The sequence below is a fragment of the Furipterus horrens genome, unplaced genomic scaffold (assembly GCF_987537825.1).
Source record: "Furipterus horrens unplaced genomic scaffold, mFurHor1.1.pri manual_scaffold_17, whole genome shotgun sequence".
Classification (NCBI taxonomy): Eukaryota; Metazoa; Chordata; class Mammalia; order Chiroptera; family Furipteridae; genus Furipterus; species Furipterus horrens.
In genome coordinates, this window is record NW_028327187.1 from 118688364 (window position 1) to 118705911 (window position 17548).

At 56.8% G+C, this 17548-nt stretch overlaps 1 protein-coding gene across 1 annotated transcript; it reads right to left on the reverse strand.

Moving 5' to 3' along the window:
* Nucleotides 1-8344: 8344 nt before the first annotated feature.
* CSF2RA (colony stimulating factor 2 receptor subunit alpha) lies at nucleotides 8345-17548 on the reverse strand. Its single transcript, XM_090265249.1, has 9 exons — nucleotides 17433-17548; nucleotides 15306-15435; nucleotides 15016-15188; nucleotides 12490-12623; nucleotides 12030-12059; nucleotides 11144-11279; nucleotides 10085-10181; nucleotides 9063-9120; nucleotides 8345-8556 (listed from the first exon to the last, which is right to left on the reverse strand). The coding sequence occupies exons 2-9, from the start codon at nucleotides 15377-15379 to the stop codon at nucleotides 8461-8463; spliced, it is 798 nt and encodes a 265-aa protein (XP_090121375.1). The 5' UTR covers nucleotides 15380-15435; nucleotides 17433-17548; the 3' UTR covers nucleotides 8345-8460.

A 17548-nucleotide genomic window follows, 5' to 3' on the forward strand; every position in this document is an offset into this window, starting at 1 on the left:
TGGACCTGCACATCCAAAGAGGAAACACCGGGTCAGAGGTGATATTCCCACAGAGGCGGGAGCCCCCACTTCTCAGCACCCCCCCGGGGGCAACGGCAGGGCTCTCGGGCGCCCCATGGCACGCAGTCCTTACCGTGTGGTGCCAACACCCCTAAATTCTGCCTGAAACTCTCTCCAAAGCACCAATACATGCAATGCACATCTAGGATGGAGACTTTCAGCACCCTGGGCTGGAAGAAGCATTTCTTGGGTCCTGCCTTGGGCTCTGTCCCTAGGCCACCATCCCCGGCCATCACGGCTCCGCAGTCCCCCCCCCCCCCCACGCAGAATCTCAGTTGGGAAAGAGATGGGATGTGTGATGAGGAGGCAGGTCCGCAGCAGCCACTTTGCGGCACGAGGCACCCATGCCGGGTCCTGCCCAGTGCCCCCGTGTGCTGTCATTTTTTCGGTACTCACAAAGGGCCCAGCGTGCTATCATAACATGGCCTACGGAGATCACCAGCCTCTCTGGCCACGTGGTGAGTTGTGTGGCCTGGAAGCGATGTGGGGGAGACCTGGAGGAGCCAGGGGCCGGCTGTGCTGAGAAAGCTGAGCGGATGCAGCCACGGGAGGCCGGGTTGCCGTGGAAGCCGAGAAGCCCTGAGCTGGAGGGAGCTTTGCAGGGAGCTTGGTGCAGAGGGGGCTGCGGGAAGGGCCCTCGGGGGCCAGGCTGCCGTGCGGGCAGAGCTGGCACGGCGGGAGGCGGGAGGGGCGCAGACACCCCTGTGAGTTTCCGCAGTAGGTGCCGCCCAGGGACTAACGAAGCCTCTCCAGGCTTGGCGACGGCAAGGGGCAGGGTTTTGCTCCTCCGAATGGTTGTTCCTACTCATCGCTCCAGAATTAGCAAGGGCTGAGCGCAACGCGTTGGGGCTGACGTTGCTGGCTGCGCAGATGTCACCAGGGCGTGAGGCGGCAGGGGACGTGGCCGGGGATGGCATCGCTTGGCAGAAAGAGCCCATCCCAGCCAGGAGGCCCCCAGCAATGCGGGGTTCACAGAACCTCAGGACGTTGAATCTGTGCTCCTGCGGGAGACAGCTGCCAGGCTCATGCAACGGGAGACAAATCTATCCCCTCACCTGGGGGGGACAGGTGAGCTCCTTTCTGCTCTGCGCCTTATTAGCGAGTGACACGTCTTTCTAGATAGGACGGAGCCAGGCAGGAGGTTGGGCAAAGGGGCGACGTTTGGGAGGAAACAGCTTTCCCTCCACCCTCTTGGGCTCTGGTACCCGCAGATTAAACTGACAACAGATGAACACAGGAAAGCCAGCTTTCATGACGCAGCGCTCCCGGGAGTGCGCACCCACAAACAAGCCTCACGCCGAGGCCCCGGGGAGGGAGGCCTCGATTTCTTCCGGTCTGACAGAAGGAAAAGAGTTTGGGGGTTCGGGGCGGGGCAGGGAGGGGCGGAAATGCGAGGGAAGGCTGGGCTGTCTGGAGGCATAGATAACAGTCCCTGGGGTGATAACTTCTGTCTGAGGGAAGTCCCCCTCCTGGGACCGAGACAGCGTCACACACGACAACCTCCTTTACAAAGGGGAGATTCGGACACTCTTTTCAGGCAGCTGGGGACAGGGAAGGAGCAGGTGCTCCGTCACCCATCTTCCAAAGATGCCTATGTTGGGGTGGCACATTCCCGTGCCTTTGAAGGCTGAGGGAGCCGGGTGGCCGGGGAGGGGAAGAACTCCCCTCTTAGGAGCCCCGGGATCCCCTCGGCGGGAGGAGAGGGGCTGTGAGTCCCGCTCTGCATGCTGGGTGCCCACAACAAGCGAGGAAGATGAGGGGGGGATGTCCCCCCAGCCCCACTGCACCCAACCTCCTGGATGATAGTATTTCCAGATGCAGCCCCCAGGAGTTGCAGGCCCACGGCAGGGGCACCCACCGCTGCCTCCACCTGACTTTCCGGTGCAGCTCCCTCCTCCAGGCAGTCTGCCAGCATCCACTCAGCTCTCATGGCGCTCCTCCTCCTCCAGGCAGGCCTCCGTCCTGCTCTGGCTACCAGCTCCCCAGCAGAACGGCATGTGGGTTACATGGGGACCCGCTTGCTGGCAGGATGGAGCCAGGGAAGGGCGGACCACCCGACCCTCATCACCTGGGGGCCCCCAGCTCTGTAGATGAATCATCATCGCGCCTGGGAATGAGCTGCCACCCCTGCAAAGCCCTGACCCCCCCAGTCCCTCTCATTCTGACGTCTCTGTGTCTGTCAACATCTCCTCCTGCCGTTCCTCCGCGCAGACAGACAGACAGACGGACAGCTGCCCGTGGAATCAATGGGGCTGAGTCACGGGCAATAAACCCTTGTGTCTCTGTGTTTCCATGTTGGACATCCGGGCAGGGTGCAGTGGGGTCCGGGGAAATGTGCGGACACCCGTGGGTGAGACACCCACACCAGCCCCCCCCCGCCCCCCCCCATCTCTACCCACTTTCCTCCCCCGAGGGCCCCGTTGAGGCAAATCCTCAGCTCATGGGTCATTCCCAACCGGCTCAACATGTCTTCCAAAGCCGTACGGGGAGGCTTCAGAAAGTAATGCCGGTCCCCGCAGCACCCGGAAGGTATTTAAACCTCATTAAAGGGGGTTCTGTTTACTGACTTCTAATTCTGGCCCCAGTCTCTGGTTCTCCTGTGGGTCTCCCCCCAGTTCGTGTCCCCATGCTTCAGGGACCTGTCCCCGCTCCCCGGCCGCCGAGGACGGATCAGAGTCTACGCCGTCCGGCCCAGGAGCGAGACGTTTTCTGCTGGATGTAACTTTGCTTTGCAAAATCCGGTCCCTGGATTTTCTGACGGGTCCCCTTTTCCGTTTGGTTCCATGGGTCAAGGCCACAGCGCTGACGGTGTGGAGGGGAAGGTGGAATTCGGAGCCCTGCGGGGCTGGCCCGTGGCTGCGGGCTGCAGGCCACGCCTGCCTTAGCTCGGGGTGCAGAGGACGTGGTATCGGTTCTCCCCGTCCCAGGTGAGGGCACCTGGGGCCTCGCGGGCAGCTGGGGTGAAGGACAGTGTCTGCACCCACAAACACCTGCAGGTCGGAGCCTGCGTCCCCACCGGGCCCTGGGCAATCCGGTCAGATCTGTGTGCACGTCCCAGACCAACCCTCCCCGACTTCCGTGCTTACAAAGACCCCAAAGGCGCTTCTTCATGGACAGATGAGGGTACACAGGTTCCAGACCCCCGACACCCGGCCGCCTCCGCGGAGCGTCGCTTTCGGCCCTGTCCCCAAAGCCCCAGCCATGTTGGGGACAGACCCCGTGTCTGTCTGTCCTGCGTCCCACAAGTGGCCCACGGAGCAGCCTTTCCCTTCTCGCCGTGACCAGCACACCGCCCCCCATCCCCGCCCGACACGTGGCGAGAAGCCCACTTACTGGCCGGCCAATGTCGTGGGTCCCTCTTGGACCGTTTTGGGGGCTTCGGGACGCTGCTCTTTTCCTGGCCTCGTGCTAACACGCGTGTGCCGTGACCCCCTGAACAGAGGTCCCCAAGGGTTCAGGAGGCAGCCGGCAGGAAGAAGCAGCAGGAAGAGCCCCCAGAGGCCCTCTTATTTATTTCTTCTTCAGTTCCCTCCCAGGCGGGCCTGGCCAGCGTTATCGCCGCGACGGACGGAAGTGCCGTGACCCAGCCGGCTGTCCCTCTCCAGCCCCTTCTCTTTATCTCCGCCGCGGCTTCCCGTTTCTGCAGCCCCGTCTGCCGCAGCTTTCTGTCCACTCGGGGGGGTTGGGGGCGCGCTTTCTGCTTTGACCTGGAAGAGGGTGCATGTCATGAGCCTCATCCACCGACATCCGGGGGGTTTGGGAAGCAAGACCCCCATCCCCTCCTCCCAGCAGACGGCCACACAGCTGAGGCGGGACTCCCACGCCAGACTGGGCGGTGGGGCTGGAGATTCCTGGTCGGGGAGTTAATTTCTAAGTTCCATCAACGGTGACGGACTCCGCCAGGTCTGTGTCTCGTGTTGGACCAAGGCAAGATTTCGGGGACCCCAATGTCACCCTGTGTGACCCCATGGATGGACCTTGAGGGTGTCACGCTCCGTGAAATACGCCAGACACAGGAAGACAAAAGTTAAACAATGAGAAAAAAAGCCAAAGCAGAAACACACGCACAGACACAGAACAGACTGAGGTTTGCCCGACAGATGGGAGGGGGTGATGAACTGGTTGAAAAAGGGGAGGGATTGAGCAGTCCAGGCTGCAATGACAGAAGAGTCCCGGGACATATATCGAATAATATTGTCATAACCATGGGACGCGCCACGTGGGTGCTGGGAATATCAGGAGGGACACTTTGGAAGGGATATACCTGTCTAACCACGAGGCCGGACACCTGAAACTCATATTAAAAAAATGGCGTGAAAACTGTAGTTGGAAATTCTTTTAAAAAACAAATTAAAAAAAAAAAAAAAAGAAAAGAAATTACGTCTCAGAGCAAAGAGCGTTTTATCTCCCAGATGCACGTTAGATTCATTTGAAGAGCATCAACCGGGACACGTCATCGTCATCATGGGGTAAACAGGGACATGCACATGATTCCAGCCATAGACACAGAGGGCATTGGCCCAAATTCCACCTCCCTTTCTGGTAAAAATGCTCAGTACCTAGGAATAGCTGTGAAGCACCTCACCATGCAGAAGCCATCTGCACATGTCTGCAGGTAGCATGACCCCTTTGGCTCACATGCCAAAGCGTGAATGAATCTCCGAGATGGAGCGAGCTCACAGAGCTGCTGAACAGACCCCGTGCCGTGGGGTTGCCTCTCTGAGCCCCCCAAGATCCTGCCCCTGGTACCCGAGGGCAGCAGCCCCCCGTGGGGGCCGGGTTGAGGGCAGGGCGGGACCCACAGGGAGGTCTCACATGATGGACGTGAAGGACTCACCGAAGCCACACGTGTGCATCAGCTCCCGGGGCCATGCAATCAGAGCGGGTGGATTTCCCGGTGTGCACACGATACGTCCACCTAGGATGTCTTCCAAAGGTTGGGAGGAACGCAGCCCCGCCCTGAAGCAATGAGGGGGCCACACGAGGTGGGGGTGACCCGCCGGACAAGGAACGGAGGGCGCTGGAGGCGTACGCCCGGTGACTCACAGTTTCCACATTCTGCGTCACCCTCGGACTTGGCCCAGCCACCCCCGGAAGCCCTGGGGTCCCCAGCATGACCCCTGAAGGCAGCAGCTGCCGCTGACTCAGCGGGGGGCTCTCCCTGCTTCAGGAGGCTCAGGATGGGGGTGTCACAGGGAGGAAAGGGCCCCGAGACCCTTGGGCCAAATAGGTCAGCTGGCTGTGGTCACATCATGGGGGAGAGAGAGGAGAGAGAAGGAGAGAGAGGGAGGGAGACAGGAGGAGAGTCATGGGGAGAGGGAGGGAGAGGAAGAAAGAGAGAGATTACATGGATAGATTCTGGATAAAATAGATACATAGATACATACATAAATAGATACATACACACATAGATACACACATGCATAGATATACACATGGATACATACATGGACACACAGAGACACATATACATAGATACACATAGACACACACACATAGATACATACATAGATACACATAGATACTATAAATACACATAGATACACAGATACATAGATACACACATAGAAACACATACATGCATAGATACATGCACAGATACATAGATACACATAGACACACACATAGATACATAGATACACACATAGATACACACTTAGATACATACAGAGACACATAGATACATAGATATATAGATTCAGACACATAGATACATAGCTAGATACATAGATACACAGATACATAAATACATACATAGATACATAGACATATAGACACATAGACACAGATACATACATAGATACACACATGCATAGATATACACATGGATACATACATGGACACACAGAGATACATATACATAGATACACACATGCATAGATATACACATGGATACATACATGGACAGAGATACATATACATAGATACACATAGACACATACATACATAGATACATACATAGATACACATAGATACTATAAATACACATAGATACAGATACATACACACATAGGAACACATACATGCATAGATACATGCACAGATACATAGATACACATAGACATGCACATAGATACATAGATACACACATGGATACACACTTAGATACATACAGACACATAGATACATAGATATATAGATTCATAGATATATAGATTCATAGACACATAGATACATAGCTAGATACATAGATACACAGATACATAAATACATACATAGATACATAGACATATAGACACATAGACACAGATACATACACAGATACATGATACATAGATACATGCACGCATGCATGCATACATACATGGTAGATAGGTGGATAGATACAGGATGGATAAACAGATGAACGGATGGACGATGGATGGATGGACAGATGGTCGTGTAGATGAGGATGAGCAGACAACACATGAAGAGACAGAGGACAGATGGATGGAGGGACAGAGAGCTACGGGCAGACAGAGTGCACGCATGCACAGAAATGCGTGCAGGGCAAGTCAGAGGCGGGGAGGGGCCCCACTACCCGGTGGCCTCAGGCCTCGTGACACCCCCGCGCCCTTGTAAGAGGGAGACGGGAAACTATCCACCAGACGAGGCAGGTCTGTGCCGTGAAGCGGCGAAGCTTCGCTCACGGGTCCAACAACCACCGGACACTCACAGATCGGAAGCCACGGCCGGCAGAGAAACCGAGAAGGAACATTATTCTCCCCGGGTGTGTTGACGCGTCCCAGCCACCAGGGCGGCGGCGGTGAGCAGGGGCGTCACCTGAGCAGGAAGCGTTAGCTGCTCCCCGGGGAGGCTGGACGACGTCATTCCAAGGCCATCCCACCATCGCGCCCACGACGAGCATCTTCGGAGAAGCTCCCTTTGCTGACCAGCCATGTTATAGAAAAGCTCCCCCCCATCCTCGGTTATTTTTTCGTAATTAAACAAAGAGAATGAAACCGTCTAAATACGCGGCACTAGACTTTATTTATACAAAAATGAAAGTTGGCGCGTGCCTTCTCCGTAACGTTCCCTAACTTTTTTCGGCACGATAAACCCTAGAGCATTCGCCTGGCGTGCAATGGGACACCACCGTTCTCCTCTCCAATAATTAATTCTTCGGCAGACACGCTTTTATAGCAATTATACACAGGATGCCACGAATACAGATCCGGCCCTAAGACGCAGAATAGCGTGTCCTGCTGTTCCTTTCACCCGAACAGATTTCGCAGGTGCCCATGGAGCTGGTCTCCGTTTCACAAAACACTCTCACGGAAATCCCGTAACCTGTTACCTTGGCCAGGTGATACGTCCTGCAGCGGATGCCTGTCTGGCGCTGCGGCTTCCTCCGGGGGTGACTCCAGTTTAGGTCTCTACCAAGCCTGAGATTTGGGGGATAAAACGATCCCAAAGAGCCCTGATTTTGGAAAGTCTGTCTTCCTTCAACGTCGCTTGAGAATTAGCACGCGGGAAAAAAAAGTAAGGATTTGCGCGAACCTCATTCTGCACATAGTTTTAGGAAATATCACAGACAGAGGTCCCCACGCCTGGTCCCTGATCACTCCCTTCTCATGCAAATGAAGGCTCCAAATCCTCAAAGTTTGATTGGCCCAAAAGGCCCTGCCCTGATTCGTCATAAATGCGCCGCTCTGATTGGTCGGTGAAGATGCAAATGAGGGTAGAGCTGTGCAGCTCTGATTGTCACGGGGAAGCCTCCGTCCTATTGGCTGAAATAGGATTCCAGGGGCTCCTTTATAAGGAAGGCTCAGCGTGCAAGACTCAGTGCAGGACCCAGCTCTGTGCAGGGTGGCAGCTCCGTGCAGGGACCCGGCTCAGTGCAGGGTGGGAGCTCAGTGCAGGGACCCAGCTCAGTGCAGGGTGGCAGCTCCGTGCAGGGACCCGGCTCAGTGCAGGGACCCAGCTCAGTGCAGGGTGGCAGCTCAGTGCAGTGACCCAGCTCAGTGCAGGGTGGCAGCTCAGTGCAGGGACCCAGCTCAGTGCAGGGTGGCAGCTCAGTGCAGGGACCCAGCTCAGTGCAGGGTGGCAGCTCAGTGCAGGGACCCAGCTCCGTGCAGGGACCCAGCTCAGTGCAGGGACCCAAGTCAGTGCAGGATGGGAGCTCAGTGCAGGGACCCAACTCAGTGCAGGGACCCAACTCAGTGCAGGGTGGCAGGAACCAGTCATGGTGGCAGCTCAGTGCAGGGTTCTCTCTGGTGTGCAGTTTGCAGGAGAGGCCCCTGTGCAGAAATGGCTGCCAGCCTCTGGTTTTAGATGGAGCCCAGGGAGCCACCAGGCATCCTGGTTGATAGGTTTGTTCTTTCTTTTTGCTTAAGGTTGACATAATAAAAAATAAAATTAAATGAAAAAGACTACTTTTGTGCCCCAAACAGGCACCCACACTGCTGGAGGGCCTGGAGTTCACATGCTCCCTGCGGCGTCTCTGATCTCTTCTATGGTTAAGATGTCTTCATGGTCCCATTTCCCCGGGGCTGGTGGAATTTTCTCCCAGGTGAACTGCGGAGGAGAGAAAGAGGGGGAGCGCCAGGTGTTGGGGCTGCAGATAGAAACCCCAGAGACATCTGTGCGGGGGTGCTTGCTGCTGACAGCTGAGCAGGACTCCCGTGCGAAGGGCATGCAAACAGGACCGGTGAGGTATGATGCGGTGCGTGCAAAGGTCCTGGGGCAGGATGGGGCTGGGAGAGGGAAGCCAGAGCCACCAGCGAGGGAAAGATCAGGTCTCACTGATCTTTGTCCTTCTTCACTGACCCCCCAACCCCGGGCACTTCCTTCAGAACACCAGGCAGACACCCTTCTCTCTGTCCGTCTGTCTGTCCATCTGCACAGACTTAGCTCACAGAGAAGACATAACCCGTGACCCCAGGCCCCTGAGCAGGACACAGGCGTCCAGCCACACCCTGGTGGTCCCCTTCAGGGGGTGCAGAAGTTGGAGGGGACGGGACATTTGCGGGCTCCATGGGCCCCTCTCGACCCCGGCTCAGCGCCCACCCCCCAATACCAACCTCATCATCTTCCTGGTTCAGCTTATCTTTGATCTGCGGAATGGGCGTCCCCACAAACCTAGCAGGACAAACAATGAGGTGAGGAAGGAACGGGGGTGACGGAGTTGTTCCTCGCTGCCCGGGGTGGGGGTGGGGGACCCTGTCATCCCTGAGAGAAGCAATGTCACTCAGGACGGAGCCTGAGAAAACAGAGACTCGGAGACGCTTCAGGAACACAGAGCGGTGGCAGGGAGGGCCTTTCTGGGACGTTCACCCTGTCCCTCGGACGCAGGGATGGGTGTGGGGACGTGCCCAGTCCCGGTGACGATAGGGTGTCCAGAGCCTCCACTGAAAATCTGGAGGCTTATCCCGCCAACCCCCCTCTTCTGCCCAAACTTTTTTTAAACCAGCACATTTCAAGTTGGCAAAGCGTCAGGGGTGGGGGGGGGGCTTGCTGCCTCTCCAAAGGGACATGGATTCACTTTTCACGGCAGAGAAGCGCCTTCGATGCTGGGCCCTGAAGGGGTGTCGGTGCCCCATTCTCTGCAGCCCGCCAGCAGCTCAGGGCAAACGACGCTCCGTGGGAGGGCTTCCCTGCAAAGCCCCCCCGCGGGGCTGAGGCCATGTTGCAAACAAGAGACGTGGGAACTGCCCAGAGTTGGGGGGAGGGGGACGCATGAGGACAGACAGGGGGACCCTGGGGAGCTCCACGCTGCCTTAGGCGCGATGGCACTGTTAGGAGCGGCCCAGGCAATGACAGACGTCTCAGGACGTGTGTCCAGGGGTCCCCAGCAGGGACCAGAATGAGACCCCCTTGGGCCGGCTGGCTGTCCAGACCCCCTCGGGTCAACAGCACAGGAGGGGACTTGCGGAGCTCCCTCTGGGCCCCCCCCCGACGAGGGTGCTTCTGTCACACTTCCCGAGGACCCTCGCCGGTCAGCCTGGCGTCCCCGCAGGTGGCCTTTCTATTTGCGGCAGGAGTGGGCAGAGTTTGGCACACGCGTCGCGGTCCTGCCCAGCGGCGAGGGTGTTACCGGGGTTACCTTTTAAAGAGGTAGCCCAGCGTCAGGCCACCGACGACGGTCCCCAAGACCAGCAAGAGGTACACGTGCACCAGGCTGGGTGCCGGTTCTCCGGAGCCTGGGGACAGACAAGGACACACAGGGATGCTTTGGGGTGAGCACCTCCTTCCCTGACTCAGTGACAGCGCCCGGAGCTAGAGGGTCGTCTACAGAAAAGCACCCACCTAACACCATCAGGGAAAGACGCTCACGCGCGACGGAAGGACCCCGTGAACGTGAGCACCCGACACGTGAAATTCTGCTGAGGGTGCTGCCACCCCGACAGCCAGAAAGGGACTTCGAACTGGACCCAAAAGGTAGGACTACAGATTTCCAGACAAGCAGCAGCTAAAACGGGGCTGGTCCGCCTGCATCAGGAGGATTACGTCCCGCTCACTGCAGATCAGCACCTCCTCACCCTGGATGAGCTTTTGATCACGGTCCATTCGTGTCTACCTCGTTATGATTATTTTTATTTTGATCCTGCTCCGTGGGTACACTTATGCATTTGCAGGAGAGGGAGAGGGACAGAGAGAGAGACATCCGTCCGTTGCCTCCCGTCCGCGCCGTGACCGGGAATCGAACCCGCAACGCTGTGGTGCTCGGGAGGACGCTCCCACCCACACAGCCATCCAGCCAGAGCTCACGTGCTGATATTTAAAAACCCAATGAAAAAAGCCCACTCTCAAAACCCGTGGTGACATCCAAGATGGCAAATAGGCTCCCCCCTTCCCTAACGGGCGGCGGATTACGAACTGACGATATATTTTCTACCCCTTTTCCGCGGCCAGGGATCAAACTCATGGGCCTGGGGTCAGAAGAAACACCAAACCACCTCTCTCGGTCACGGTGCCGGCGAATCGCGGAACACGCTTCAAACTTTCCAGGCCCTGGGAGACTAGAACCCTCTTACGGACCCGATGGGCGCTGGGTCCCAACCCCTACATTCTTGCCACGTAAGAAAGGCTCAGGGGTCCTGGCCCGATTCTGGGAGGGAGCCGGGTTGCCCGCAGCGCGCGGCGAGGCTCTGGGGATACGTACCGAACTCAGCGGCCGGGCTCCACGGCCCCCACTGAAGCAGCCGGCTCTCCGCCGTCCGTATCCGCACCGTGTGCTTGGCTCTGGGCTCCGGGCTCTGGAACCTGTATGTGTTCCCCGAGTCCCAAGACACCTCCACCTTCGGAGAGAACGGGGAGTTAGAGAGGGCGGCCCCGCTGTCTCCAGCGCAGCCGGGAAACGGGCCAGAAACGAAAAGCTGCGCCGTCCCGATCGGGGCTTCCAAGGCGTACAAGGAAAGTCGCATTTCGCTGCCGGAGCAACGCCATTCTCTGCAGAAATACGTGCTGTACAAAATGCCGGCAGGTCTCCACGGCCCCTGAAGACGTGGAAGGAGAGCGTGGGCCAAGAATTACAAAGCGTGAGTCATTCTTCGGCGGCTGGCAGAAGGGCCAGCGTCCGTGCAGAGGCTTTGCAGCAGCTAAAGAAATGGGAACGACCCGCTGACGGATTCCCGTCCCTGTGAGGGGAACCTTCTGAGGCTCAAGATCAAGGTCCTCCTTGAGCAGAGGACGGCGCAGCCGTCAGAGAGGGAGTGAACTCAGACAGCGTCCCCAAGACGTGGATTGGAGAGGGATGTGCAGGTCTGTTTTGCGGGGGGAAGAATCTCTTAACACCCCAAGGAATATTTTCTCCCGGAGCGGCGCGGCTGGACGAAGAATAGGTTGTGAGTGTGAGCAGGGTGGGAGGTCACGGTCAGCCGTGACTAGATGGTACTTTGGGGAGCTGGGACCCCGTGTGCCCAATGTCCAGCCCCGCCCCATCCTGGCCGCCGCTGGGCCCGGTCTGCCTTTTTCTGGGGGGTGCTCATGGGACCAATAGGATTAAAAACGATCAGGGTGATATCGGTGGGGTCAGAGCAGTCACTCACCTCTTGTTTGTCACCGTCAGACCCCTCGTTCTAGAAAAACAAAGACAGGAAAGGTTTACGTTGCTCCGCGTCTGAGGTTTTGGGGGGGCTACTGGCGGGGGTTGCCGGACGGCCAGGGCGGAGCGCGGGGCTGCCCCTCGGTTCATCACGTGAGCGCGGGTGGACGGCGGGCGGTGGTCTGGAGGAACGGAGCCCACCTTTTCCTCAGACCTCACGGGGACGCAGGGGGACACAGGGCAGAGGGGCTTCTGTGTCTATACGGGGTCTGCACCCCCAGGACTGCCTCATGGGAGCTGCTGCCGTGGTGATGCTCAGTCAACATCGCTGGGCCCCACCCCAGCCCCGTCCTGCATGCGTCACGGACAGGTCTCCACCCTCCAGACGTCGCCCCGAGTCCCTGGCCGGCCGTCCAGCCCCCCGAGGCTCTAGGCCACGCGTGTGCGGAGCCGCGGTCACGCACCGGCCTCTGGATGAGCAGCTGGTACTGGAAATCCCAGTCAGACGTGCTGAAATGCGCCTTCGGCCTTTCCCAGCGGATGAGGCACTGCGACGCGTTGCAGCTGACGGTGATATTGCTGGGGGGGTCGCATATTTCTGCAAGGAGAACCGGGGTGCTCGGTCACCGATGGGTCAAGAGGGATGTGGGCACCTCCCGGTGCTGGTGCTCGGGGGAGGTTTCGGCCCCCGGGGCCCAGGCACAGAGGCAGGGGGTCCTTGTGGGGGCCGGGACGCAGGCTCTTGAGGCGGCTGAAAGCTTCAGAGGCCCGGGAAAAACTGTGGGGTCAGGGAGCCCGCGGGTAGGAAGAGGGGGTGCTTTGCATGAGACAACCGTGTCAGGCCTATGGGAGAGTCCCCAAGAGGCCCTCCTGGGACAGAGCTTCACACGCCTGTCAGCAGTTGGGGGGTGACCCAAAGCGAGGGGCAGGGGAGACCCTGGGTCCACACGGGGCGTAGTTTCCAATGGGGACTGGGGGGCAGGAGACACCCCGTCTGACCGGACCGTGCAGTGCACTTCAGCATACGTAGGCGCTCAGTTAGCGGGGACCCACGGCCGTGGTGCCGGCAGGAAACAGCCTGGGGTCCCTGCATCCGAGTCCTTCTTGAAAACTAGGCTTTATTTTTAATTTTTTCATGTATAGTTATCGATTTATTTTTCACTTTCGAGAGAGAGAAAGGGAAAGAGAGAGAGAAACAGGCATCCGTGGCCTCCCCGTACGCGCCCCGACTGGGAATGGAACCTGCCACCGGCGGGTCTCCGCGGCTGCCAGCCACTGAGAGACCCGGCCACGATCCTTTGTTCCTGTAACTGACAACGCAAGGCCCCCGATAAATCTGCTGCCAGAGCAGAAACAGACTCACAGACGCAGAGAGCAGAGGGAATGGGGGGTCTTGGGGGGCCGGTGAACAAAGCAAAGGGATTCAGCATCCTCGATGGGTACTCATCGGATTCCGTTTTAAGGGGCGGCCGTTCCGTTCCAAACGGGGAGACCCGATTCCTCATGGGAACCTTTGAAGGTTATGTCTGGGCACCGTGGCCCATGGACAGCGCTCTTGGGACCGAGCACAGACCCCACGGAATGCATCTACGTCTGCACGGAGCTGCTCTGAGGATGCCCCCCCCGCTAGACGCTGTCACGAAAAGCTGGATTTCTACGCTCAGAACCAACACCGCTCCCACTGTCCCCACGCCCGCCGGGGCTGACCCACCCAGAGCCTCCGTGGCCATCATCCGTCTGGGACTGGATGAAACTTTGATGCCTTGGCAACTCTGGCTAAACAGGTGATGGAATTCAGCCTGCGGCCCCTCCTGCCTCCCCGGAGGTCAGCGCTGAAAGTCCCGACCTTGTAAGGACACGGATCCCGCCCCTGCACCCCTAGAATCCAGCCCGGGCCCCGAGGGGCTTTGCAAAACTCCCGGCACCCACGCAGCTACACACATCTTGGTCGCTTGCCCAGAAACTCCAAGTGTTTCAGGAACTCCGGGCCCACGCCCGAGGGCTTATCCTAGATCGCCAAGCGGCAGCGGGATAGTTTCGATGGCTCTTGGGGCGTCTGGGCTTAGAGAAAAACGTCAGAAACGTGGACAAAGAGTGGACGGGTCTCTTTCGGAAGGAGGGGGCCGCGCAGGTCCGGCCCCAGGAGACATCTTTCTGCAGCGAGGAGCCGGCAGAACGGAGGCAGGAGAAAATATATCTGCTGGCCCGTGGGGACTTGCCACGCAGGGGACAGCATTCTTCACCGCCTGCCCACCCGTTTGTCCTGGGGGGTGTAGGGGGCTTTGCTGTTCACTGCAGGCAAAACCCCCAAGTGTCCTGATTGCGCCCAGGGCTACAGGGACCCTGGAAGGGCCTCTGCGTCCTCCGTGAGGCACTGGAAGCGTCTTCGGTCACGGGGTTCACTTCAGAATAAAAGCAGAGTGGACACCCTGTCCTTGCCACCTGTCCTGAGTAGGAGGACCCGTTGTTCCATAGAATCCAAGAGCACAGAAAAAAAAGGAAGCAGCCATCATGGTAGCAAGCTCTAAAATAAGCAGGTTCTGTTATTATAGGGAACCCTGTTTGCACACAGGGTCTTTGCAGGTGGGATTCGTGAAAGGTCTGAGGGGGGGCTGTCCTGAGTCAGGGGGGGCCCACGTCCAAGGACAGTGACCTTAGAAGGGACAGCAGAGGAGACGCAGACGCAGAGGAGAAGCCACGCAGAGATGGAGGCAGAGACGGGAGGGACATGGCCCCCCACCCAGGGACGCCTGACGCCCCCGGAGCTGGGAGAGGCGGGAAGGACCCTCCCCGGGGCCCATGGAGGGAGCGCGGCCCCGGGACCCCTGGACCTCAGCCACCTGGTCTCCAGGACGGGGCAGAAAAATTGTCACCACCTTAAGTGTTCCGTCCCTGGCCATTTGCCGCCCACGGCCACCCCAGGAAACCAGATGTCCATCCCCGTTCTGTCTGACTTAGACACATTAACAATCTCAGACCCTCCGTCTTACCTATTTCCTTTAAGGACAAAATGGTATCAAAGAACTGGATCCCCGCTTTTTGACTGGTGCCGTTCACCAGGACGTAAATGCGCTGACGTAATTCTGAGACACCGCGTAGGTGACATCCGACGTGGGTGCCTGACGCTTTCATATAATGAGGACATTCTTTTTCGCTTCTGGTCCTGTAAGAAGCCCAGGTGTGGAGACTACAATCAGGACTTTTCTTTCTTTCTTTCCTTTTTTTTCTTCTTCTGTCTTCCCCGCATTTTTACGGGCGTCTCCGTAGAAGGAACACTTACGTTAAGTCTTGGAGGTACAGGAAATATTGGACGTCCTCGGGGGCGTTTGGTCCCTTCCCCCACGTGCAGTTCATGAAATTCGCGTGGTAGATAAAGCAGGAGACGTTGGTGGCCGCTGTGTCCCTCCTGCCTGGGAAGGGACAGAAACAAAGTCACGGGCGCCCGAAGCGCACACCGCGGTCGACCAGTTGGCTCTGGGATGGGCCCGTCCAACCAGATCATCAGGGCAGCAGTAACACAAGTCCTGAAACTCCTCCGGAAACTAGGAGAGAGACCACGTCCAACGTCATCTTATATAAGCACAGCATCACCCTAATATCAAAGCCAACCAGAGACACGAGAGAAGAAATACGCCTATAAACTCAGATGGAAAAATCATCAGCAAGGTATCCACCTCGCGAAAGCCATCTGTGAAATGGGATAAATATTTGCACAGCACGTATATGAGATAAAGGGGTTCACATTCAAGGGGCATAAGCTCTTTTCACCACTCAGCAGCAGAAAACAATTAAAAAAAAAAAAATCAACTGATTGGATTTACTAAAATGGGCAGACGCACTGAAGAGACATTTTTTCCAAAGAAGACAGACAGAGGGTCCACAGGGAGGGCTGGCCAAAAAGCCCATCTGATTTGTGTGTGCGTGTGCGTGTGCGTGTGCGTGTGTGTGTGTGTGTGTGCGCGATGGCCCGGGTAAAGTTTCGGTGCCTTGAAGGGCACGGGATACCATCTTGTGAGACTGTGTTTTTAAAAGAAACGTCAGCCCTGGCGGATGTTTGCGCAGCGGTTTTCATATTGAAGATGGATGAACAGACGCCACATTTCCGGCACATCTCACTTAATATTTTTTTCAAGGGAGGTAAGAAGGCAGCTGGAACGCAAAACGAGACACGCGCAGTGAGCGGAGAAGGCGCCGTGATGGACGGAACGTGTCAGAGGCGGTTTGCGGAGTTTCTGGGGACTGTTCGCATGTTGGCCAGGTAATTCCCTGCGGTGGGGCTGTCTGATGCGTGGGAAGACGTGTAGCCGCCCCCCTGGGTGCTCCCCCCTAGACGCCAATAGCGGGAGACAGCCACCTACTCAAAACCCCCAAATCAATCAAGTTTTGGGTGCCCGTGAAAAACGTGTGTTTTCTTTGACAGCCGAAACTAGGCAGGCCTTTTGGCGCAGCGGAGGCGTGAACAAGGTGCTCAGCATCGCTGCTCCTCGTCCGGGAAAGGCAAATCAACAGCACAGTGAGATATTTTCCCCTGGGAGAACGGCCGTCCTCATAAAGAGACCAGAGATCCTACATGTCAGCGAGGAAAAAGGGAACCTCATGGGTGGAAGTGCTGTGGGGAACAACAGACTTCCTCAAAGTATTGAAAACAGAACTCCCATATGACCTGGGATAGTCCCTTCTGGATAGTTATTTATGGAAATCAATGCACTGTCCGGTGGATAAACAGGCAAAGAAACTGGTAGATTCCTGGCCGGTGGGATCACAGGTTGCGTTCTGTCCTGTTCACCGAAAGGTGGTGGATGTGATTCCCAGCCCAGGGCGCGTAGGAGAGGCAACCAATCATGTTTCTCTCTTTCACTGACGGGTCTGTCCCCGCCGACCCCACGGCCTCTCTCTCTCTGAAATCAATAAACCTATCCTGGGGTGAAGATTAAAAAAAAAAAAAAAACGGGGTAGATATCTATAATGGAATATTATGCAGCCCTGAAAAAGGAAATCCTGCCATTTGCAACAGCATGGATGGGCTTGGAAAGCAGAAAGCATGATGCTGCATGAAGTAAGTCCAAGGTTCCGTGTTGCAAGAATCAATATGTTCCGGATCTCTCACAGGAGGACCTGGTTAATAAATAGCATGTGGTTCGCTTGAAATTCACTAGGAGATAGATCTCCAGTGTTCTCCCCACAAAAAAAAAAAAAAAAAGAAAGAAAAGAAAATCTATCCAAGTAAGGAAATCGTTACATGAACAGCTTGAATGTGGAAATCATTTCCCAAGGCATCTTTGGGCCAAGGCAGCACACTGTACACAATTCCCATGTTTCAGTTGCATCTCTAAAAAGCTGAAAAAAAAAGGGGGTGTCTGCTTTGCTGCTAGCGGGATGGAGAAGAACCCCTGAGATGATTTCCTACCTGGGTTCACGTAGAGCACTCTTTCCTCCACCTGCCTCTGGTCGATCAGGACTGTGACCGTCAGGGTGGCTCCGTTGTGGAGCACAAAGCGTCTAAATGTGCAATGACATCTCTCC